Genomic DNA, 24647 nt, shown 5'->3' with positions numbered 1-24647 from the left:
TCCAGTAGATATATTGTCTCACAGCACAAGCAATGACCACCACCAGCACCCTTTGTGTGCCACTCACCGCATCCACTGACCACACCGGCCAGTGTAAGCCTTGGGACAGTTCCCGGGTTGTCCCCCACCTCTCCGATCAAATCAACAGTAGGTTTTTTCCAGAGGAGTTCTTCTATATAGCCACCTCAAAGAAAACTCCACATAGTGTATTACCGTTTAAAAAGTATTTATTAAAAAATCCAAATGCACTCACATGCTCCAGCAAATATTTTTCGCCTAGAGTTTTTTGAACGTGCTCTCCCTCGTGTAGATGGCCAGGGCTGGCAGGCTGCAGATCCGCCGGGCTCACTCCCACCACCGCCGCGCGCTCGGTATGTAGAGGAATCCCTTCCGCGTTCCGCCTCACCGCCTCCACGCCACTCCGTGTAGCTCTAGTCCCGCTTCCGCATCAGGCTCCGCCCTATCGATTTTGTCACACAGTGACTCATCAGGGGCATGGAGCCTGATGCGTACTGCGGGGATTCTTATGGGACAATGCGTGCATCGCGCATGCTCCCTCCATAGTTCCCAAAGCCTGCAAACCCGCCATCTAGTGTTGATTTTAAATATTACACTCTATGTTTAATAGTACAAACAGGTCCATTAAAACCAATGTATAGACATCAGCAAAAATAAAAATATTACTTAAAAGATGCAATAGGCAATAAAATGCAATACGCAATGGTAAAAACCTTGGAGGTTAGCTATAGTCCCTCCAGTTATATATAATATACACCTATATGTTCAATCCATACATTTTATCTGTAGGAAATATTTATTAAATAGGGTGATCCATTCCTGCCCATCCTACCACAATACATTATTACAGGTAAATACCCCATACTGAACCCCCACCATTATCTACCCTTTATTCATAATATCCCACACTAATGAGCATAGGGGAGGCAGAAAGAGATACCCACACAACACAAATATATATATCTACGCTCATTGGACTGTCCCCAGATGGTACACACTATTACCATACTGATTTTCTATCTACGCCTTACAGTCACCATAAATATTGGTACATCTTCCAAGATCAAGGTGCATGTAAGCACATACACCCCTGAGGTCCCCGCAGCCAGCCCAACTTTGGCCCAGGCCAGGTCCGGAGTGCATGCGCACACATCACACTCCTAATCATCTAGAAAGCAGACCAAGTCAATATCTATGTTTAGGCCATCTGGTCTAAGTGTGCCCATCCTGTGCATCCACCTAGTCTCTTCCTGCGAGACCCTTTTGAGTTTATTGCACCCCCTCCAATTGGGTATGTTCTTTTGGAGTGCACAATAAGACAACTCCTTGGAATTGCAATTATGATGACTGCCAAAATGGGCTGATACCCCATGATTAGGATATCCCTCAGTAATGTTACGAACATGCTCCCCCATCCTCTCCTTGAGGGTTCGGGTGGTCCTACCTATATACTGCCATCCACATTTACACCAGGCAAGGTATACGAAAAATCGATCATTACAAGTGATAAACTCCTGAATCTTAAAACTCCTCCCATTACTAAACGATACTAAACTTTTCCCCATTAGCTTCCCTGCAGGCTTTACAAGCCCTGCATGGGAAGAAACCAGCTGTTTACCATCCCTGCATGCGTGGGACCTTTTTGGGTTCCACACAGCTTGGTGCAAGTATTTGTTTTAGATTTTGAGCCTTTCTATAAATGAATTTTGGTTGAGGGGGGATAATATTCCTCAGGGTTAGATCCGTCTCCAGAATCCCCCAATGCTGTTTTATTATATTTTGAAGTTGTCTATATTGGGTATTAAACCCCGTAATGAAGGCCAGATCAAATTCACTTCCATTTTTTCCCCCCTTCTTTTCTCCCAGCAATGTTTGTCTGTCCATGGCTCCAATCCTTTCTATCTCACTTTCCAGTGCATCTTTCAAATACCCCTTCTCCATAAATCTGTTCTTTAAAATCTCCCAAGGGACAATTCCTGAGGATGAAACGAAACTGCTTGAGTATGCAAGATTACTTTATGCAGGCGGAGATTTTAATTTAGTTTATTCCTGACAATAGGACAGAGTACAACTTTTATGGTACTTTTTTTTTTTTTTTTGGGATATAATATAATATGCTTCTTATAACTTTGTATTTATTCATTAGAATTGTAAGACCTATTTCATCAGCTTCCTTCAGCAACTCCCTTTTCAGCTGGCACACACTGCATATTAGCTAACCTATGCAAAAGAGCAATTGCGTGGAACTGGTGTGTGAGTAATAAGCGATCCTGCAAAAACCTTTTCTCATGCAGATCGTCTGCCTGATATATAAAGTCTTGTACACGTACTAGATGGTTAACAGCCGAGGCAGTCAGTCGGGGCCATCTCTGCATCTCTTACTTCACCTCAAAGCAGGCCCATCACGGACCGCACTGTCGTCCACAATCTCCATAGCAACAGAACCTATTAATGTGTCTGTACAGCACTTGGCCCTGATCTGTTACCCAAGGGATCATATTTAGATTCCTTCGGGCAACCGTAATTGTGGGTGGTTGGTTTTGCACTATAAATCTTACAACATAATGAGTTAAAAATGTTTGATGTAAGTGAATAAACTTGATCTTTTTGCGCACATGCGCAAATAAGAAGACAGTAACTGCCAACAAAACAATAGATTTAGAAAACCAATCCTCTCCATACATCCCACATACAGTCCAGAGTTGAGGTGGCCACACACCATACAATTTTATATTTCTTTTCAATTCAAGAATTACAATCTATTTTTGTGCTTTATTGTAGAAAATCTGACCGATATGCTTAGTTTGTCCACAATTACGAAAATAAATTATTGAAAATTTAGAAAAATATGCTTGGATCTTTACATCAAGAGTTTTCATAAAGATTGATCAGAAAAATCCACCACTCCTGGTTGATTTTTATTGAAAAAAATAGGGAATTAATTCAATATCTGTACAACCGATCATTTTTATCTATATGCTGTAAAACTGGAACATTTTCTTGCAGTGCGTGTGGCCACCTTTAACGGAATTGCGAACCAGGGGGCTTTTCATGAGTAGGTCTCAGCTCTTAGATCATATTTGAATTAAATTGATACACTTTACACTACTGTCGCGAAAATCTTAAATTTTAATCCTAAAATGTAAAATACATGAAAACACATACAAATCAGAAGTACGTTTCTTCCTGAGTAAAATGAGCCATAGATTACTTTTCTCGTATGTGGCTGTCACTTACAGTAGGTAGTAGCAATCGTCCATATCCTCATGGGGGATTCTCAGCATGGCCTTTGTTTTTTATAAAGACATTCACTGAAAAAGGTTTATACAATGATGCTGGCTAGCCTCCCCTGCTCACCGTACACTTTTTTTGGCAGTTGGACGGAGCAACTGCTGTTTACGAAGTGCTTTTGAAAATAAATAAAACCCTGAGAACCCCCCATGAGGAGATGGGCTACTCTAAAACCTGACGGTTCTCTCAGATTTCTGCTACTTACTGTAAGTGACAGCAACATAGGAGAAAAGTACCGTAACTTATGGCTCATTTTACACTGGAAGAAACAAATTTCATATATATATAAAGGACAGTGGTCCTTTAAATTTAAAAAAGGACACCTGCAAAACAAGACAAACAGGTGTAGTAAGGACAAATGACACACTTCTCCTCAGTAACCATTTCATACCTAAGGTATAATTATTTCTCATGTGAAATCCGAGTGATGAGATAAAATCACACCAATGCTGAATTGCTGAACACCTCTAGATTTGAGGTGCTCCTTAAAGTGGACCCGAATTAAAAATACAAGATTTCAGAAATAAAATCTATTTTCTAAATTAGAATAATAAATAGCAGCCTTTTTTCAGCTGCATGATGACAAATATAAAATATTTTACATTTATTGGAGGAACCCCTTCCTTCCTTTCAAATTGCCGGGATTTTTCCGGCAAACTGGTGGAGTAGATGGTGTCCGGCAATGGAGGAATTGCTAATGGCTGCCCCCAGTATAACCCTAGCTATGAAAAGAGAAGGGTGAAAAGCATGCACTGACATGCTCATAGGTTTGAAGGAGTGTTTATTTATCTTTGTATGTGTCAGAGTGGTGCAACTAAATATTTTTAATTAAAAAAATGTTTGGTTTGGGTCCGCTTTAACAGTGCAAATTTTAGTGAGCAATTTGTATTTTTATAAGATCATTTAGATTGAAAGAAAAGGTGGTATCTAATTAATCAACAGCATCAAAGAATCAAAAATATTCCTGATATTGAAACAAGTTGCAATCGTATCTATGAAAAAATAATCTGCCACACTGATCCACTAGTTCTTTACAGTGGACCTAAACTCAGAACTTCTTCTCTGCTCTAGAAGAAAAACAACAGCATAACGACATTTTAAAGAAAAACATTTATTTATTACAACTTGTAGAACTCCTACAGAAATCCTGCTGTGTTTACTAACTGGGAGCACAGAAAGGGTCAACCTCCAGTGTTTACATATTAGCACAGAACCGTGCACAGCTGACAGCCCTGAATTAAGGTGCGTACACACATCCAACTTTTCCGACCAACTATTGTTCAAACCTGTTGGTCGGATGGATGACAAGTTGGACGTGTGGACGCCTAAACGACCAACTGATGAGAGACGATTTCGCTGACCGCTCTGACGGATCTGGTGGGACGACTATAGGGCAAACGACTTTCAAGTCAGTGCATATGTACAAACGACTTCTAGTCATTTGTCCAACTAATAGACGTTTAAACATACAGTCGTTTGACCAGTTGTTTAATCTAGTCCATTGTTCTATCCAGTCCATTGTCCATTTATACAGTTGGTTAAACGACATGTAAATTAGCATATCAGCCGCTTTGTTGGTCAGTGTGTACAGGACGTTTGAAGTACTTGTTTGTACTTCAAGTTGTTCAAACGACCAGTTTAAACGACAATCAGACGTAAAGTTGGGCGTGTGTACGCACCTTAATGCTGGATACACACGGTGCGTTCGTGCACTCGATTTTCCCGTCGATTCCCGTCGATTCGTTTATTTCCAACATGTCCGATTTGGATTTCGATGGATCGTTAGGTCGATTCGGCATACTTTGCATGCGAATCGACCTAACGATCCATCGAAATCCAAATCGGACATGTTGGAAATAAACGAATCGACGGGAATCGACGGGAAAATCGAGTGCACGAACGCACCGTGTGTATCCAGCATTACACTTGCTGGTAACTTGCTGATGTCCCCTAATGAGACAGGCTAATCTTTGTAAACACACAGAGTGAACTTCTTAGCAACTATATGTGTATTCATTGTCTGCTGTGCAAGGGTTTGTCAAGAAACGATTGACAGAGCGATCATCAAGGATCCTTTAGGATCATCACTATTTACATGCGAACGTCTGCATCAAAATTAGTATGTACCGCACAAAAATAGTTTATTGAAATAACCCTCAATATTAAATATGCATTAATAACCTTAACGTGTCCCGTGAACTGTACTGGTTTTGTTTTTGTTGTTGCCTTTTTTTCTAAGTTTCTTTGTATTGTTCTCTCTTGAATTTATTAGGCTGATGCACTCCTGAAGAAATTGAACTTCTGTTTTACATATAATGCTTCATCACTTTGATATTACATAAAAATTAATTATAACTTTGGATACGATACTGCTACTGAAGAGAAACCTCTCATTTGTTTTTATTACACTTGCTTGTCTTGTTTTGCATCGGCCCTTTTTTTTTAAAACTTTTAACGTGTATACATTTTTTTTGTTTTTGTTTTATCAAAAAGAAATGAATAACAAGAAATGTTATGCCCAGAAGTTATCAATCAAATGACATCAATCAAATGATAGCATATTAACACGGCAAGTCAAACAATAACCGTAACAAAAACAGATCTACAAAAGTAGACTCTTCATATGGTCCAGAGTAGGGATGGCCCAGCCTTGGAGAACTCATGGAGAAGCACATGATCAGTTTGATCAGCTGATAGATTTGTAAGGCTCTGATTTGCTGGTCATGATCATGTGTTAAACTAGGAAGTCATCACAGCAAATCGGAGGCTTACAAATCTATCAGCTGATCAAACTTACTACTTTCACACAGACTACACCCTGAAGGCTCTGATTTGCTGGTCATGATCATGTGTTAAACTAGGAAGTCATCACAGCAAATCGGAGGCTTACAAATCTATCAGCTGATCAAACTGAGCATGTGCTTCTCCATGAGTTCACCAAGGCTGGGCCATCTCTAGTCCAGAGGACTATGGCCTTCATGTCTGGAGCAAGTATCATGTAATAAAAAAAAATGGAAAAATCAATCGAACAAAAACTAGAAAAAGAAGATAAACAGGGACTCCCACGCGGGACCAGGAGGATGTTAAAAAGATTTGGTGGCTAGCCCCCAGGAAATGGGTGTAGTCTGTGTGAAAGTAGTAAGGAAAGGTAAGAGGAGAGTAGAAGGAAAGAAAGTCAACTGGCAAGGGGGGGGGGGGAGGAATCTGTCTCGCATCAGATCATCCTCCAAGTAAGGATTTTCTAATTTTAGCCAGGGGTCCCAAACATTCTGAAATTTTGTATGGGTGTTGTTCAAAATGCTGGTTAATTTCACATTGATCATATAGGAATGTATTCTATTTTTAACCTCTGCAAAATCAACTGATGGTTTCTTCTAGCTCCTAGCAATAATCCTAGTGGAAAAGGTGGTCACTGTGGGGATACCGCGGTCACCTGTATGACATGGAGAGACCAGGAGACAAATGGTGCAGTATTGTGGGGTATTAGATGTTAGATTGTAGTATACGAGTATTTATACTCACAAAGATGGGATGCAGTCCCTGCAACCACCGTATATCGCCAACGGGGAAATAACCGTCCCCGCTCGGTATTCCAGGTCCTACTGGAACTGGATGGTTGCACTTCTGGTTGGTCCTTCTTGGTTGCAGAAAACACCACACCCGGAAGGTGAACACCTCAAAAGGAGATGCAATGTATAGTACTGGGGTGGAGGAACCCCAAAATAGGTAATGTAATGAAACAAAAAAAGATATGATAGAGGGAGGGTGTCTTTACCACTCCAGATGGAAGAACCCAAACCACAGGGTTAATGTAAAAAGATGAAATTATTTATGCAGCACGATTAAAAGGACAACACACTTCACGGGTCTCAGCCCGCTTCTTCAGGTCAATACAAGTGCCTTTAAAATATGGTCACAAGCATGGACGCCAGGAAAAAAACAAAAACAATAGTCATAGCTGAGAATATTAAAGGGATTCTGACATCTACGTAAAATAAAAAGTTTCACTTCCCTTGGGCCCCCTCCAGCCCACCGTAGGCGGTGAGGTCCCCCGGCGTCCTCCTGGCTCCTCTCCGTGTGCGTCTGCCGGCCCCCCGTTACCGGCGACACCCGGGACGGGTGTCGGGCCGGCTCTTCGTGGTTAATGACGCACGTGTCATCACGCCGGCCACTTCGCGTCATCACGCCGGCCGGCGTGCCAGGTCTGCGCATGCGCGGGTTTTAACGGCGGCCGCCGTGATGACGTAAAGCGGCCGGCGTGATGAAGGGTGCGTCATTAACCAGCTCGGAGTCCCTTTAAGGAAGCTAATTTATTCTGTAATTCCGTTAGTTCGTCCACTTTCTCACGCAGCAAAGCCTGCCGAGGATTTTTTGTTGGGGAGCCCCAATGTAAAACTTGCTCTGGAGGCCATAGCTCCTTAGTTACGCCGCTGTTTGTACACCAGGAAGAAACACGTGCAGACTTGGAAGAGCAAAGTTGAAGAGCATATACAAACTCTATGGACTTGCTGAGGAGCAAACCCAGAATAATACTGTAATGTTGCAAGGCAAGAGTGACAAACCACAGTTCATGGAGCCTGCATATATATGCATGCCAGGCATTCTTATGGCTACCTATTATATAAGACCATTGCTGACTGAGTGAGAGAACAATTACACAGTAGTCAACAGCTCCCAGAATTCCTTGAACCTTATATAGTTCTATTACCTTGAGCACACACCTCTCCTGCAGGTACACCACTCCTGCAACCAAGCTAATCCACAGTAAGGCAGAAAAAGACACTCCACTGGCTTCAAACCTGTATTTAGAGTTTGAGCAACTGAACAGTAAGGAGTCCATGGGCAAGACTCCCCTACACGCCTACTGAGCACATCCTACTGGCTGCAGCTGAAGCACTTTGAGTGCACAAAGAGAAAAGTGCAATATAAATGTTCTGTGTCTTGTCTTGTACATCTTATGGGTGCCTCAGGTGAGGAAAGGACAGTGCACCTGTAACACGCAATGTGTTCAGTTTCTCAATAAACTACAAATGCAAGTTTATAGCCTGTGGAGTGCCTGCTTCCACATTAGTGAACAGTCCTGTAAAGGTCTCCTAATGTTTTATGTTCCCTAAAGTAATGAGCACCATGAAAAGATCTCACACCTAGAGATGGTCGGTGAGATGCTAATAGCTGTCGGAATGGAGCCAGACGGAAGTGCCTTCTTAAAACAAAAGGTATTTGCGATAATTTAGCTTTAAAGGACACTCGAGGCAAAAAACGAATGAAATAAATGATTGTATCTAGCTTCCTTCTCCTAAAAATAGCTTTTTAAGATATTTCACAGTTTTATTTTATGATTAAATCTACTTAATAAGTTGTAATTGTTTCATTGTTTTTACTCAATGACACATTAATTGAAGTATGCCAGAGCTTAAATCTACGAACTATTGACCCTTTTTATCTCTTTCCTGCTCTCAGAAGCCATTTTCTGCCAGGAAAGTGGAACACAGCAACAAGGAACACAGCATAGATATTTGTGAGCTAGGCACTGTACATACCCATGTCTATCTCATCATGTCACCTCGGGTATGCTTTAAATCATGGTTTCCCATGATGCATCACTCCTGAGTATGCAAATCATCTCCTTATGCCCCAGGAAGCAAGGCTGCACATCCACAACAGCTGGTCTATAGTGAGCCTACAGCTAATACATTTCTGGTCCTCACCAGTGTATGGCATGGATTGATATGGCTCTATGGAATAGGACTTGGACCATATAGGACTTGGACCAGCCCTAGGCTCACTATACACCAGCGGTTGTGGATGTGCTGTCCGGCTTTCAGGGGCTTAAAGAGATGATTTGCATATTCACATTCATGCCTCATGGGTAACTACAGTTGCTCGTTTGAAGCCAAATTATCGAATACCTTCTGTTTTTATGGTCTCTTGGCCTCTAATACTTTCCTCTTGTTTCTGGGTCACCCTGAGCTCTCTGGGAATTCTGTTTCATTTTTTGTGTCCGTTCTTGCACAGTTCATTGTTTTATAGGTGTTAGCAGGAATTATGATTTCTATAAATCGTGCTGCTTCCAGTGAATTACTGCATGTGAGTCACGGCTCCTATTTGTTGCAGCTTGTATGTAAACTTCCTTGTAGTGTATTAGTTTAGTTAAATTACAGAGGAAATGCAAAGACGGGAATCGTACAACTTACATGTCACGTATATCGCTGTGCAACCTGTGTGCCCATTTGTATTGCTGTCTGAGGTATGCCACAAAGATAATAGATAGGTGGAAAGTATAAGCTAATTAACATGGGAGTAATTGTGAGCAGGATAGTGGAAGGGTCCTTACTTGCGTACGTATTATAAAGTCACCGGTAAGTTGGGTGCAGGTTGAGCCGAATGACTGCTCACCCTGCTGCCACTCAAATTCCTGGTGGTGTTAAATACTATTCCCCCTCCAAGTTGTAGCAACTTTTAGGGAGAAGTCGTTTGGGGCCTGTATTACCCTTGTGCAAGATGAACACTATAGCATCAGTACTATAGCAGCACCTGGCGCTGAGCGTCAAAATAATCTGCATCTTCATCATTTACTTCTGTATATTTGAAATGAGGGCTATGGAGGCTGCCATATTTATTTCTTTTCGAACAATACCAGTTGCCTAGCAGCCCTGCAGATCCTCTGCCTCGTAAGCTCCATCTACACCATGCAATTCCACGTGCGATCGATTGAATTTGATTGGATCGATTAAATCTGACATGTCCAATCGGGATTCGATCAATAGTGTGATCGATTTTGCATTGAAAACTAACCAAAATTGATCACACTATCGATCAAATCCCAATCAGACATGTTGGATTTAATCGATCCAATCGAATTCGATCCAATCGAATTCAATCGATCGCACGTGGAATTGCATGGTGTAGAGTGGGATTAATACTTTTAGCCGTAGACCCTGAACAAGCATATGCAGATCAGGTCACATTATTGTCAGATCTGACAAGATTAGCTACATGGTTGTTTCAGGTGTGATTCAGATGTGTATGAGTATTTGTTTTGACGTAGAGGAAAACTATTTTTTGATGATAATGCCACTTAAAGTTGTGCAAGGTAACTGAACTATAACCTGGCTGTTTACTTTACACTGCGAGGCAGAGAGAGAGAGAGAGAGAGAGAGAGAGAGAGAGAGAGAGAGACAGAACACACAGACTGATGATTTGCACACATTTGAAGCTATATTTCTGCTTTATATAATTCTGAACATGTTACTCACAAGATTAGAGCCAGTAAAGATTATTTCTGTGCGCTGGATGTGCTGGACACAATCCTCCACAGTAATACCCACAGTGAACACTGTTCCCTGTAAATGCCATATTTTCTTCTCATAAGGTATAAAAAAAAGATGAAAACAGCCTTTGTATTGCTATTTGATCATAATTACTGGAAATATATATGGCATTTAGAATTTTAGTTAACTTTAATAGTTGTCCTTTAAGGCTTCTTTGATGTATTTCTTTGAGTAATGTGGTGCTCTCTCTATTCAGGATGGTGTAATATCCCCAAAGGATGTAGACATTGTTATGTCTGAAGGCCTGGGAATGAGATATGCTTTTCTTGGTCCCTTGGAAACTGCACATCTTAATGCAGAAGGTAAGATCTTGGCATCGGTTATATTACTATTGAATATATTAAAAAGTCAGTACAGATCATGAGAGAATCTACTATTTCACAATCAACTGTATTTCACCAAAGTGGTCATCCAGCTCATAAATCCAAGTGGTAGACCATCACCCAAAGGATTAGAAGGAGCTTACCAGCTGCTAACAACCCACATTATAAGGTTATATGTCTCGCATTCAGTGGTAAGGGGGACCAAGAAACGACCAGGATCCAAATATCCAACAATCCTTATTTTAGTTCAGGCATACCATCCGGAAGACCAAGATCAACAAAACATGCAAATAAACGGCAGATCTAAGTGTAACCCGTTTATTGGTAAAACATAGCATATAGCCATAAAAGGAGAAGTAAAATTTAATAAAACTTACATACCTTTTGGGAAGAAGACAGGTGGCACCTTTTTACTGAGCAAAATCTGGCCCTCAGAGCCATTCAATTTGGCCCTCAAATGGTCCCCCCACTTTGCATTATGTTTGGCCCACTCTAGCCCACCAGGGAAACAGGGGGCATAACTAAGACCCACTAGGCCCCCCTGCAGAGATATTAAGCGTGCTCCCTACCCCTCCCCCCCCCCCCCGCTCAGGGCCGTTTTGGGGGGCTTGAGTGGTCGCAACATGAGGGGAAAGCTATGGCCACACTCGGCACCTCGGGCTCTCCCCTCTGCGCTCCCCTCCAGCTTCAATAACCATATGTGTGCAGCGGCGGGCAGCGGCAGCTACATACCTTTCATGCACTCCAGTGCGGATACTTCTCTCTCTAGTGTCTGACGTGACTTCCTGTTTATACAGGAAGTCGCGTCAAAGGCTAGAGAGAGAAGCGTACACGCTGGAGTGCAGCTTGAAAATAGACCAATCAAGTCCTACCCAGGTTTAAATTAATTGGTCTATTTTCAATCTGCATATATTTGCATAAACATTTATATACATTTCCATAAACTCGGAAATATCTTATCATGCCTAATCACTTCCAACTGATTATTTCAAATCTAGTAAATTGATTGAAACAAAGAATCATTCTTAAAATTAATGGGCACATTAAGCTGATTTTAGTTTTGTCTTGTCTTTAGATTGGCTTTTACATTTTCACTGCAAGTGGAGGGGTGTCTCTTTGCAATATTAGTTGTAAAAATGTCCATTTCACTTTAAAGGGGCACTATGCAGTGCTGGTCGTAATGCAAAAATCTACGCTTACGGATCATTACGCGTAATTTTACGATATTACGCATTACGCAATTACGGTTACGGCGTAGGAAATTATCTACGGTTCATCGCTGTAATTACGCGTTAACTTACGCAGTTACGCGTAAGGATACGGTAATGTAGGTGCTTACGCTACGATGTTACGCGTAGTGCCGTAATACCCATTAATGCGTACTTTTTGACACATACGGACGATGTGTACGCAATAGCCGTCAATGTGACAGCTATTGCGTACACATCATTCATATGCGTCAAAACGTACGCTTAAATACTGAAGGGCGGGAGAAGATACTATTGGTTGCTTAGGATGTTGACTGATTGGCTACTCTTAGAAAAGGGGAGTTGTACGTTAGTAATTACGCGTAAAATTACGCGTAAGTCATCGTAAAATTACGCATACCTAGCAATTACGGTAATTACGATACCGCTTTATGGCTTACGTGTAAATAATTACGCATAAGACCGTAAGTTGCGCGTAACGCTTACGCATAATTTTACATTGAATTACGATGCGTAATTACGCTCATGCGTAATTTCGGCCCAGCACTGGCACTATGGCGAAAAAATTTAAAATTTTAAAATACGTGCAAAACATAAACAAATAAGAAGTGCATTTTTTTCCAAAGTAAAATGAGCCATAAATTACTTTTCTCCTGTTGCTGTCACTTACAGTAGGTAGTAGAAATCTGACAGAAGTGACAGGTTTTGGACTAGTCCATCTCTTCATAGGGGATTCTCAGCAAGGCTTTTATTCTTTATAAAGATATTCCCTAAAAAGGATTTAAACAATGATGCTGGCCCGATTCCGTGTTTGCTACACAGTTTTTTGGCATATGGACAGAGCAACTGCCATTCACTAAGTGCTTTTGAAAATAAATAAATCCCTGAGAATCCCCCCATGAAGAGATGGACTAGTCCAAAATCTGTCACTTCTGTCAGATTTCTAATACCTACTGTAAATGATAGCAGCATAGGAGAAAAGTAATTTATGGATCATTTTACTCTGGGAAGAAATGTACTTCTTATTTGTACATGTTTGCATATATTTTAAATTTTAACATTTTTCGCCATAGTGCCCCTTTAAGTCCTAATTTGCAGAAATCAGCATTAGACTTGCTTCCCTCCACCCTCTGTAAAAATGCAGCGTGTTGTAATCGCAGCCTAACACATCTTGAAGTTTCGTTTTATTTGCTTGTATATTTTTAAGAAGTGGGAGTCAGCCTTTCCATAAAGCGTGAGTCAGACCTGTCATGATCAGCATGTTTAAAAGCATGCACCACTGTCCACTGCATAGGATCTGTGCAATGTATGACTTCTCACAAGCTGCTCATACACCTGGGATCCACATGCAGGAACCACGGCTCACAAAATTCTGTCTGTGTTGTACTGGGGGGTTCCAAGTGTCAAAATATAGTTCTATTAAAAATGGATTTAAAAAATGTTCACATTTTATGAACGTTACATTTTTGGAATTGTCATTGATTTGCCTTAAAGAGACACTGAAGCGAGAATAAATCTCGCTCCAGTGCTTATATTCAGCAGGGGCATGTGTGCCCCTGCTAAACCGCCGCTATCCCACGGCTAAACGGGGGTCCCTTACCCCCCCAAACCCACCCCTGCAAAATCTACGACCAACTTGGTCGTAGATTTTGCTGCTGTTGAGGCAGGGCTAACGGCTGCAGCCCTGCCTCTCAGTGCCGTCTATCAGCGACGCATCGCCGCCTCTCCCCCGCCTCTCTCAGCGAAGGAAGACTGAGAGGGGCAGGGGAGAGGCGGAGATACGCGCTGACAGACGCGCATGAGGCAGGGCTGCGGCCATTAGCCCTGCCTCAAACAGGAAGAGATCCCCCGCTGCACGGAGGGGATTTGGGAGGTAAGGGACCCCCGTTTAGCCGCGGGATAGCAGCGCACACATGCCCCTGCTGAATATAAGCACTGAAGCGGGATTTATTCTCGCTTCAGTGTCTCTTTAAAGGGAATCTTAAGTGAGAGGTATATGAAGGCTGCCATATTTATTTCTTTTTTAGTTGCCTAGTAGTCACTCTGATCATTCCTGCATCTGTAGTGTCTGACGCACACACCTGAAATAAGCATGCTAATCCAGTCAGATTTTTGTCAGAAGTTCTGATCTGCATGCTTGTTCAGGGTCTATAGCTAAATGTATTAGAGCAGGTTGTCAAACTCAAATACAAAGTGGCCCGAAATTAAATACTGGGACCAAGTCGCGGGCCAACCTCAATATCTACTGGCCACCTTATTAAGTTCCCTGGTGTCTAATTGTCCCCCTATACAGTTCCCTGGTGTCTACTGGTCCTCCTCCGTTCCGTATACAGTTCCCTGGTGTCTAGTGGCCCCCACCCTCCCGTATACAGTTCCCTGGTGTCTAGTTGCCCCCACCCTCCTTTATACAGCTCCCTGGTGTTTAGTGCTTTCCCCCCTACCTCCCCCAAATGGCTTCCCTTATTTTCTAGGGCTTCACCACCAATATAGCTTCCCTGGTGGTCTGGAGTGGGCCAAACATAATGCAAAGTAGGGAAACTCTTTGAGGGCCAAATTTGATAGCTCTGAGGGTCATATTTGCCCCGCTGGCCTGGAGTTTGACACATTCATGTATTAGAGGCAGAGGATCAGCAAGACATTCTCAGGTACAAATAATGTAAATCAATGATGATTCAAAGCGCTCTGGTTTCTATACAGATATGAGTGGGGTGCGCTCTCAACTAAGTATAGCAAATACTTCATATAAACAAATCTACAGTCCAGCGCACATCCCTACACAATCCATTCTGTAGTCCATTATAACATAAATACAGTCCAAATAAATTGCAAGTTCTCTAGTGCCGTTTCTTCTCAGTGTTCCACCACCAAAACACCCAACAGGAAACGCTCTCACCAAATGCAGTGTGACCACTGTGAGACTGGTCAAATAGCGCTCTATTCTAGGAAGCTTCAGCACTTCAGGTCCTGGTCTCCGTGTCACTGTACGTATTCCACTTGTCCATGCACCTCAAATTAAAAACCTCCCATAGCGTAAATCAGTTTAAAAACACTCAGACTTTATTAAAATTTCGCACTCACATGTCACCAGATGTCAATAGGCATAGAGTTTTATCCACGGGCCAGGCTAGCCGTGTTCTATCACAATCCGCGTGTTCCGCCGCCAGCGACTTCCTGGTACGTCCAATCCCCGCCCGATTAGGTTCGTCATTCCCTCGTGACTCATCAGGAGGATCCTGCTCCTGATGAGTCACGAGGGAGTGACGAAACTAGTCGGGCGGGGATTGGACGTACCAGGAAGTCGCTGATGGCCGAACACGTGGACCACTTGAAGCAGGTGAAGACAACCACTTGAAGCAGGTGGAGACAATAAACCCGACTCCACTCGGGGTGTCCGAACTGTACTGGGTGCGGTGGCTCTCCTTGGTAGAAAAGACTGACTGGCTCTCAGGGGGTGTGAGACCAGAGAGGAATCCCTACAGTGATGCACACCATGGCCTCACATACATAGAAAAGAACACAGATTTTTTTTTCAGCATGATAAAAAGTTCGGTACATTCTTTTACCACCGTTATGAAACCCCTGATTGGAACAATCGATGATCCCTTCCCCCGCACGCACACACACAAAACACACCATTTTTGTGTTAATCAGCTTGTCCTCAGTTCAGAACATCACACAATGGGAAACGCTTGAGCCTCCTTGGGGACCTTCTGGTTAAAAGGTGAATTGGAACAAGTCCTAAAGACAAACTAAACAGGACACTGAGAGCAGCGAACTGATGAGATAGAAACCTGAGAGCTGAATAGACGGTAATGCTGCTGCCCAGGTAAAGAAGAATCTGTCCTTTATAGTAACAAGGAGGGCAGCTGAATAACAACATTTAATAGTTTCACATGATAGTAGTGTGAACAGACTGCAGAATTTATGTCTCCTGCAGTCTCCTCCACTCCTGGAATGTCTCAGCCTTATTGAGATGAATTATGGCCCCGCAGCTGATTGCTTGTATTGTTTGTATGGTCACAGCTTCCTAAGCTTCTCTTTGGGCACAGCAGTGTCTGGATTGCTTTCCTGCCCACCTCAAGTATTCCTACTATGGCACAGAGCACGGTGGTGTAGTGGTTAGCACTCTCACATTGCACCGATGGGTCCCAGGTTCGAATCCCAGTCAGGGCACAGAGTTTGTATGTACTCCCTGTGTCTGTGTGAGCTTCCTCAAGGCCCTCTGGTTTCCTCTCACATCCCAAAAACTTACAGGTAAGTTAATTGGCTTCCTCCTAACAATTGGCCTTAAAATACAATGGGCTATGGTAGGGAGTAGATTGTGAGCCCTTCTGAAGGACAGTTAGTGTCAGGGCAGAGGCGAGAGAGGCTCCAGCCTCAGGGCGCAGTATAGGAGGGGGCACACAACTCACTCAGCTATTATTCCCCTATTATGTTTGAAGCAGAGAGAAATAAGAAAAGGGGATACATGGCAGTGACTGCAAGACAGATAACTAGGGATTAAGGTGTTGGGGGGTTTGGGGCCCTGGGGTGCTTCTTAGTCTAATAGCAATCAGTGTGTGCCGGCTGGTGTGGGAGGGATGGAGGGGTGCACTTTGGTGACACAGCCTGGAGGACATTGTCCTGGCTCTGGTTAGTGTACTCTGTTCAACATTGTGGAAGATGTCAGTGCTATATAAATACTAAATAATAATCATAGAGCGAATTACAGAGAATGTGCAGGGCCGGCTCTTCCATAGTGGCAGGCCCGTTTTCTAGGGCCATTTGGCTGGTGTGGCCGCCCTAAACGCTGAGGGAGAGGGCGCAGTGATGGAGGGGGAAGCCGCAGCTGTGGGGAGAGCGGCCCGACCCCTCCCTCCCTTCCTCTCCCTCCCTTCCTCTCCCGGGTCGCCCTCCGTTCTCCCCCCTCTGATGCATGGTAAAGCGCAGCAGGAAGCAATGTAGAGAACAACTCACCTGCCTGCGTTCCAATCGCCGGTCACTAGCCGGCCGCTGGTCTCCTCCTCTGCATAGCTGCTTATACACACTATACTTCCTGTTTAGCAGGAAGTATAGTGTGTATGACTCCCCCATCCATTATGGGGGGAGGAGGGTACCTACCTATCTAGCCTATACTGGGGGCTACCTACCTATCTAACCTAAACTGGGGGAACCTACATATCTAACATATACTGGGGGCAGCTACCTATTTACTTTTTACACCCTCGCCCTGGGTGTATTTTTGCCTAGAAACTGCCCTGCATAGTGGCAATATGGGCAGTTGCCCCAGGGCCTCATAAGTGCTGGTTGGTACCCACCTAGGTCTCTCCTCAATGTTATTTTTGTCTCCGGGACCCGATACTGCTGTCCCCTAGTTTACTTTATAGCAATTCTTACTTACATCCCTGATGCAACTCTCCATAGTTGTCTAACTGTATCTTATCTGTTGTGTTGTCCTGCAGGATTCAAGAGTTACTGTGAACGCTATGGAGAAGGCATTCAGAGAGTCTTGACAACGTTTGGACCAGTGCCGAACTTCGCAGGGGAAGTTGCAGAGAAAATTGACCAGGTATATCAGTACTGCTGTCTTGTCATTTCTAAAACCTGTAGCATTATCCTGGCAGACTTGTATCGTTTCTCAGTTGACTAGAGCATCGGCTTCTCATGACAAATTAAAAAAAAAATGCCAGATAACCGACAGAATATTTTCTAAAATGAAAAGTATGAACTGAGTGAATAACTTTACTTAGGAGATCTGTAAGCAAATGCCCCGCCACCCTGATGCCTGTTGTCTGCTGCTTCTTTAAGGCCAGGAGCTGCAAAGCTAAAGCTTCCTGTTTTCTCCTGTAGCACTTCCTGTGAGTGATAGGGCACAGCATAGTTCCCAACTGTCCCTCTTTCGGAGGGACAGTCCCACTTTGGGAGCCCTGTCCCTCTGTCCCTCTTTCTTCCTCATTTGTCCCTCTTTCAGGACTTTGTCCCTCTTTCTATGTAAATATATATATTTATCTACTAAAAAATGTGTTTGACTCTAAACTTTATTCCCATCCTTTAAATTGATATATTACTCATTTTAAAATGTTAATATGAAGGAAAATAAACCAGGATCAAAAGGACCAGTGTGGTTTGAATTATAAAACAACATATTTTTCTTATGAAATCTTTATGCTATGCGTGACTAGGGGTGTGATGGGGGTGTGACAAGGGGTGTGGCAGGGGAGTGGTTTAAGTATCCCTCTTTCTCATCTCAAAAAGTTGGGAGGTATGGGCACAGGCTGCCACTCACTCTCATTTTGTTGTCAGTGGGATGGAGAAGTAGCATGGGCCGGCATTCCACTCCCTTCTACAGTGCATTCTGGGAGGGGCGTGGCTAGGCATTTCACACACACCTCCTGCTATATCGGGCTATGGCTATGAAGAGAGCTGTGGTCTAGAGAAGGAGGGCAGCCGGGCTCCAGTAGAAAATGCTGAGCAGTGCAAATCATGATATATTCTGCATTAAAAACACAAACCCTGCAGGGTATCGGTAAACAATCCCTTGTGTGGCAATTTGGGACCCAATGCTGTTCAGGCCAGCAATGTGCTGTGTTGCTATGGAAGGAAGTGGAAGTGGCGCATGACAGAGTGACTTTCCGTGGGTGGGGGAACAAACAGTTAGGCAATTCTTTTTTCAGATGGGTACAAACCCAGTTTAAAATCCTGGTATGTTTTGCTGGTCTGTATAATCCTTGTAAGAAGATAATTAATTCTGCAGAACTATGGTTTATCAGTTAGGTGTAATAAGTGGCCAACACGTGTTTTGGTTAAGGAGGTGTAAAAATATCTTGCACGACATACATTAATTAAAGCTTAATTACCGTATACACTTGATGCGTACATCATTTTGAAGAAAGTAATTTTGTAAATCTATTGCGCCCATCGGCCGGGCATCTCAGTCAAGTTTGACTTAAACAATATGCAAATGATTTGTGGGCGAGGCTGTTTAATGTGCTAATACTCTTCTGTACAGCCAGAAGTGTCTATACTCTGAACAGACCGGTTGGGTCACATGGATGTCCGTCCAAATACTGCTGCTCCTGAAGTTAGGGTACCCATAGAGATGAGTGGTCTGACAGAAGCAGTGAAAAATGGTTTCTCATTGCAGGCAGAGCAGGGTGGTGAGAGGTACGCATGGCTTTCATGCACACAATGGGGTGGGCATGGAAAAGGTTAAGTATGGGATGAACTGAGCAGAGGGAGGATCAGACTCTGACAATCTGCAGTGCTGACTGGAATATCTCCCCATCAGAGGGAAAAGGTGGGTGGAGTCAGGTGGTGCCTTTGCTCTGAGGAGTAAAAAGCGGTTCATTGAATGGATAACACCCACTTTCCTTGCAGCTGCTAGTTTTGTAAAGGGATCCTGAGTCACATCAGAACTTTTCTGAAACAGCTGTATCAAATCTGACAATTATGGGAGTAATGGCATATTCTCCTATTCACCTTTACTAATTATGAAATATGTAGAAGGGCAATGAAGGCCCTAACCAGTGGCATAGCAATAGGGGGTGCAGAGGTTGCCACTGCATTGGGCCAGAGGGGCCCCGCGGGGTCCTCCCTCTACCGCAGTATTAGCTTTCTATTAGTCCTGTGCTAGAAATAATCACTTCTATAGATGCTTTGAATAGTAGCAATCATTACCAAACTTTTCCCCATCCCCTTCTTGCACCTCTGACACTGGTTGTCCTTGGCAGGTTTTGGTGCGCTGTATTAATTGTTATGTATAGAGTGCTTGGGGGCCCAATGTAAAACTTGTACCGGGGCCCATAGCTCCTTAGCTACGCCACTGGCCCTAACTATTTTGTCTTGCCTCTATATAAAATCATTAAACAAGAGAGAGTGCTACTGGCAAACCATCTATGTTCTATCCCACAATGCACTGTTCCCATCCCAGGATCCTCTGCCAGAGGTGTGGCTGCATGTGTGATGAAAGCAGTTTGAGAATAATTAAAAACAGCTTTGGCACCACCTCCTCTCCAAATGCTTAAATTTGAGCTTAATTAAAAAACTTGTTCCACATCTAACAAAACTTTGACAGGCATAATAATATGGTTCGATTGTTTGTAAGCAACTGGTCCGTAGAAATAGTTCTAGGTATGCTAGGAAAGCAGGTAATCTAGCCTCAAATCTACTTCTGTCTCTAAACCGGATGCAAAGTTCTCCGCTCGCCCTGGGGGTGCCGCTTGTCTATCTTTGCACCACCTGACTTAAACTTCCGTCAGTTTAGTTTGACATTTTTCATGCATATTATTTTCATTATTTGCTTCGGGGCACTAGACAAATGTGCCTATGTAGGTACAGCAGCTGCAGGTGCAAGGTGATCTCGTGCCAACATTTCTTCATGGGTAAATAGTCCCAGAATGAAATGTAAGATGGCAACTTCTTGAAACTCATTAGGAAAGCATTGATTGTAGAATTCCTTAGGCAGCTGTTTCTAGAACTGAGCATGATTGCACCTGAAGGACAATATAAATCTAAAATGGCAAGGTTTGAAATACAGTTGTAAATGTGCAGTATTTTATACGTCATACCTACAAAACTGAACAAGGTAAATTCTGACAGCAATAATGCTGATCAGTGCACCGTAATACCTGCAAATAAACTTCCCTGGTGCATATGTTACGGCCAGAACCCGAAGTTTGGCCACTTCTAGTTCTGGCCGGCCACTTCGGGTTCTGGCCGGCCAATGCGCGAAGTGGCCGCTGCGCTGCGGCCAATGTTAGAAATGGAATGATTCCTCTGAGGTTAATGTATCTTCTGGCCGCAGCGCAGCGGCCAAACGTATAACAACTTAGTGAATTTATTGCAATTCAGCCGGCGGCAATGTAACAATTCAAGCCGCCGGCTTTTTTTTTTTTTCTGCCTCTCTCTCCTCCTCTTATGGGCAGCCGGCAGGGACATGCGTGTCCCCGGGAGTCGTTCGTGGCGCCAGGGCAGCAGAGCGGTGAGGCTGCAGACATTGCTTCTGCCAGCACCCGCTCTGCAAGAACAGCAGGATTCCCCTGCCGCGACGAACGACTCCGGGGGGACACGCGTGTCCCCGCCGGCGGCCCATAGGAGAGCGAGAGAGGCGGGGGGAGGAGAGAGAGGCAGAGAAAAAGCCGGCGGCTTGAATTGTTACATTGCCGCCGGCTGAATTGCAATAAATTCACTAAGTTGTTATACGTTTGGCCGCTGCGCTGCGGCCAGAAGATACATTAACCTCAGAGGAATCATTCCATTTCTAACATTGGCCGCAGCGCAGCGGCCACTTCGCGCATTGGCCAGCCAGAACCCGAAGTGGCCGGCCAGAACTAGAAGTGGCCAAACTTCGGGTTCTGGCCGTAACACATACGCCAACCTCATACTTTTGGTATAAAAAAAAGGCCAAAAGCTATGACCCGCTGATTGGCCATTATCGTCCCCTATGCAGACCGCCGATTTGTAGCATGCTGACGGGTGCGTCCTAGCTCTGACTTGCTTCCTCTAGTAACCTATGTAGCTCCTTAACTGGCCACTAGAGCATCAGGCTCATTGTCATGTGACTGTGGTGAGCCTGTAGCGCTAGTGGCCAGTTTGGAAAGCTGCCGGGAACACTAGAGGATGCAAGCTGGGGTGAGGATTGGAAGCTATACATTACGTGCTGAAACTGCAAAAATGTCACCGCTAGGATGTCACCTGTAGATAGATGCCATCGAAATACTTTAGATATATGGCTATCACGATTTTGGAAAAATGTAGTTCGGCTGCAAATTTGAAGATGTGTGAATTGTGACTAAGGCCTCTATTGCTTATTTGCTGTTAACAAGAATTAGTTCTTACACTTACTTCTTGTGAACTACAGACCCACCTCCTCATGCACATAAATGGTTTGGTAATGTATCTACTGATATTTTACAAGGTTCCAGGGTCTGTACATTATGGCTATAGGCAAGAATCCTGCTGTGGTATCACTGTGTGGTGATATTGTACAAGGTTCCAGGGTCTGTACATTATGGCTATAGGCAAGAATCCTGCTGTGGCATCACTGTGTGTGATATTGTACAAGGTTCCAGGGTCTGTACATTATGGCTATAGGCAAGAATCCTGCTGTGGCATCACTGTGTGCGATATTGTACAAGGTTCCAGGGTCTGTACGTTATGGCTATAGGCAAGAATCCTGCTGTGGCATCACTGTGTGTGATATTGTACAAGGTTCCAGGGTCTGTACATTATGGCTATAGGCAAGAATCCTGCTGTGGCATCACTGTGTGTGATATTGTACAAGGTTCCAGGGTCTGTACATTATGGCTATAGGCAAGAATCCTGCTGTGGCATCACTGTGTGTTGATATTGTACAAGGTTCCAGGGTCTGTACATTATGGCTATAGGCAAGAATCCTGCTGTGGCATCACTGTGTGTGATATTGTACAAGGTTCCAGGGTCTGTACATTATGGCTATAGGCAAGAATCCTGCTGTGGCATCACTGTGTGTGATATTGTACAAGGTTCCAGGGTCTGTACATTATGGCTATAGGCAAGAACCCTGCTGTGGAATCACTGTGTGTGATATTGTACAAGGTTCCAGGGTCTGTACATTATGGCTATAGGCAAGAATCCTGCTGTGGCATCACTGTGTGTGATATTGTACAAGGTTCCAGGGTCTGTACATTATGGCTATAGGCAAGAATCCTGCTGTGGCATCACTGTGTGTGATATTGTACAAGGTTCCAGGGTCTGTACATTATGGCTATAGGCAAGAACCCTGCTGTGGCATCACTGTGTGTGATATTGTACAAGGTTCCAGGGTCTGTACATTATGGCTATAGGCAAGAATCCTGCTGTGGCATCACTGTGTGTGATATTGTACAAGGTTCCAGGGTCTGTACATTATGGCTAAAGGCAAGAATCCTGCTGTGGCATCACTGTGTGTTGATATTGTACAAGGTTCCAGGGTCTGTACATTATGGCTATAGGCAAGAATCCTGCTGTGGCATCACTGTGTGTTGATCTTGTACAAGGTTCCAGGGTCTGTACATTATGGCTATAGGCAAGAATCCTGCTGTGGCATCACTGTGTGTTGATATTGTACAAGGTTCCAGGGTCTGTACATTATGGCTATAGGCAAGAATCCTGCTGTGGTATCACTGTGTGTGATATTGTACAAGGTTCCAGGGTCTGTACATTATGGCTATAGGCAAGAATCCTGCTGTGGCATCACTGTGTGGTGATATTGTACAAGGTTCCAGGGTCTGTACATTATGGCTATAGGCAAGAATCCTGCTGTGGCATCACTGTGTGGTTATATTGTAGATCAGGTGCCCCAAAACTTTTTCGGTCAAGGACCGGATTAACCTACTTCAGACTGCTGGTGGGCCGGAACATACATAAAATTATATTGAAAAACATTACTATGAATCTAGGTATTGATTTCCCCCCAATCATGCCCGGAGGAGAACTCCCAGCAGCAGCCATTCAGTCATGCGGCGCCCGAAGAACGTCTTTGTGCACCAGACAGTGAAGCATACCCAGGTGACAACCTGCCTGGAGTCCAGTTGGACATCAGTGTCACCTGATGCAGAATTGGATTGGAAGCCAGCGAATGACTGCTCATTGGCTTCTACAGTATGTGGATGGGTGGTGCCAGCATGGCTATTCTATATGCAGGCCGCGGGCCGTAGTTTGAGGACCACTGTTGTAGATGGTCCTGGGGTCTGCGCATTATGGCTCTAGAACAAACACTGGTGTAGCTTTCTGTATTCACTGAGTCACAGCCCTGGGTCTATCATGTGGAATTTGCTATGGAATGACTGCTTCTGTAAATCTGATGACAGAAATGTTGTTTTGCAACAAATTTCCTCCGAACCAAACAGGAAAGTGAAAGTATTCATAGACAAGGGTGTGATCAGGCGATCTCATGAGTGCTCTAGATAGACTAGAGAAAAGGCTCATTTCCAATGGATGCAGTGTCCATTTCTGAATAGGACACAGCACCATTGCTGCTGCAAAGCCACAGCCAAATAACTTTCATGATTCAAAAATTGCCACATTTAGTTAACCCTTGCAGGGCCCAGTGTCCACGAACAATCCAATCTATCTGAGAATTTTCCTGTGGAATGCATGTTGGGGAAATCTCTGACAGATCTTTTGTCACTGGATCTATCAGAGGTCAGGTTTGTTTTATTAGCAATCTGATCCTTTAGTGCGTAAACCCTGAAGGGATCATGAAAGCTGGTTCTGAAGAACACATACTTGGCAGTTGTTCTAGAACAGGTCTGAATTCTGTGGGCGGAGCTTCCAGCAGTTTTCTTTTGTATTTCAAATGTCAGTGTTGGCAGTAGGAGCAACTGACCAGCCACTTAACTGCTTGGTGATCTTTGAAGTGTAGCATTAAATAAATAGCTTTTGATACTCACTCTCCTTCAAGAGCACACTTATCAGGTCAGCATCTGAAGACTGCCTAAAGGAAGTCTTTTATTCCTTTTTATTATTAATTGGCATTT

The 24647-nt window shown here is 43.7% G+C and overlaps 1 protein-coding gene across 2 annotated transcripts in view; it reads left to right on the top strand.

Moving 5' to 3' along the window:
* CRYL1 (crystallin lambda 1) overlaps window positions 1-24647 on the top strand; it is a 175115-nt gene that overhangs the window by 139264 nt on the left and 11204 nt on the right. For both annotated transcript variants that reach the window (XM_068266934.1, XM_068266933.1), the window contains 2 exons: window positions 10837-10942; window positions 17613-17719. In XM_068266934.1, coding sequence (XP_068123035.1) covers window positions 10837-10942; window positions 17613-17719 — 213 coding nt within the window. The remainder of the gene's footprint in view (window positions 1-10836; window positions 10943-17612; window positions 17720-24647) is intronic.

The sequence above is a fragment of the Hyperolius riggenbachi genome, chromosome 2, assembly GCF_040937935.1.
Source record: "Hyperolius riggenbachi isolate aHypRig1 chromosome 2, aHypRig1.pri, whole genome shotgun sequence".
Classification (NCBI taxonomy): domain Eukaryota; kingdom Metazoa; phylum Chordata; class Amphibia; order Anura; family Hyperoliidae; genus Hyperolius; species Hyperolius riggenbachi.
Note: the sequence above shows the minus strand (reverse complement) of the source record. Positions and strands in the feature narration are given on the sequence as shown.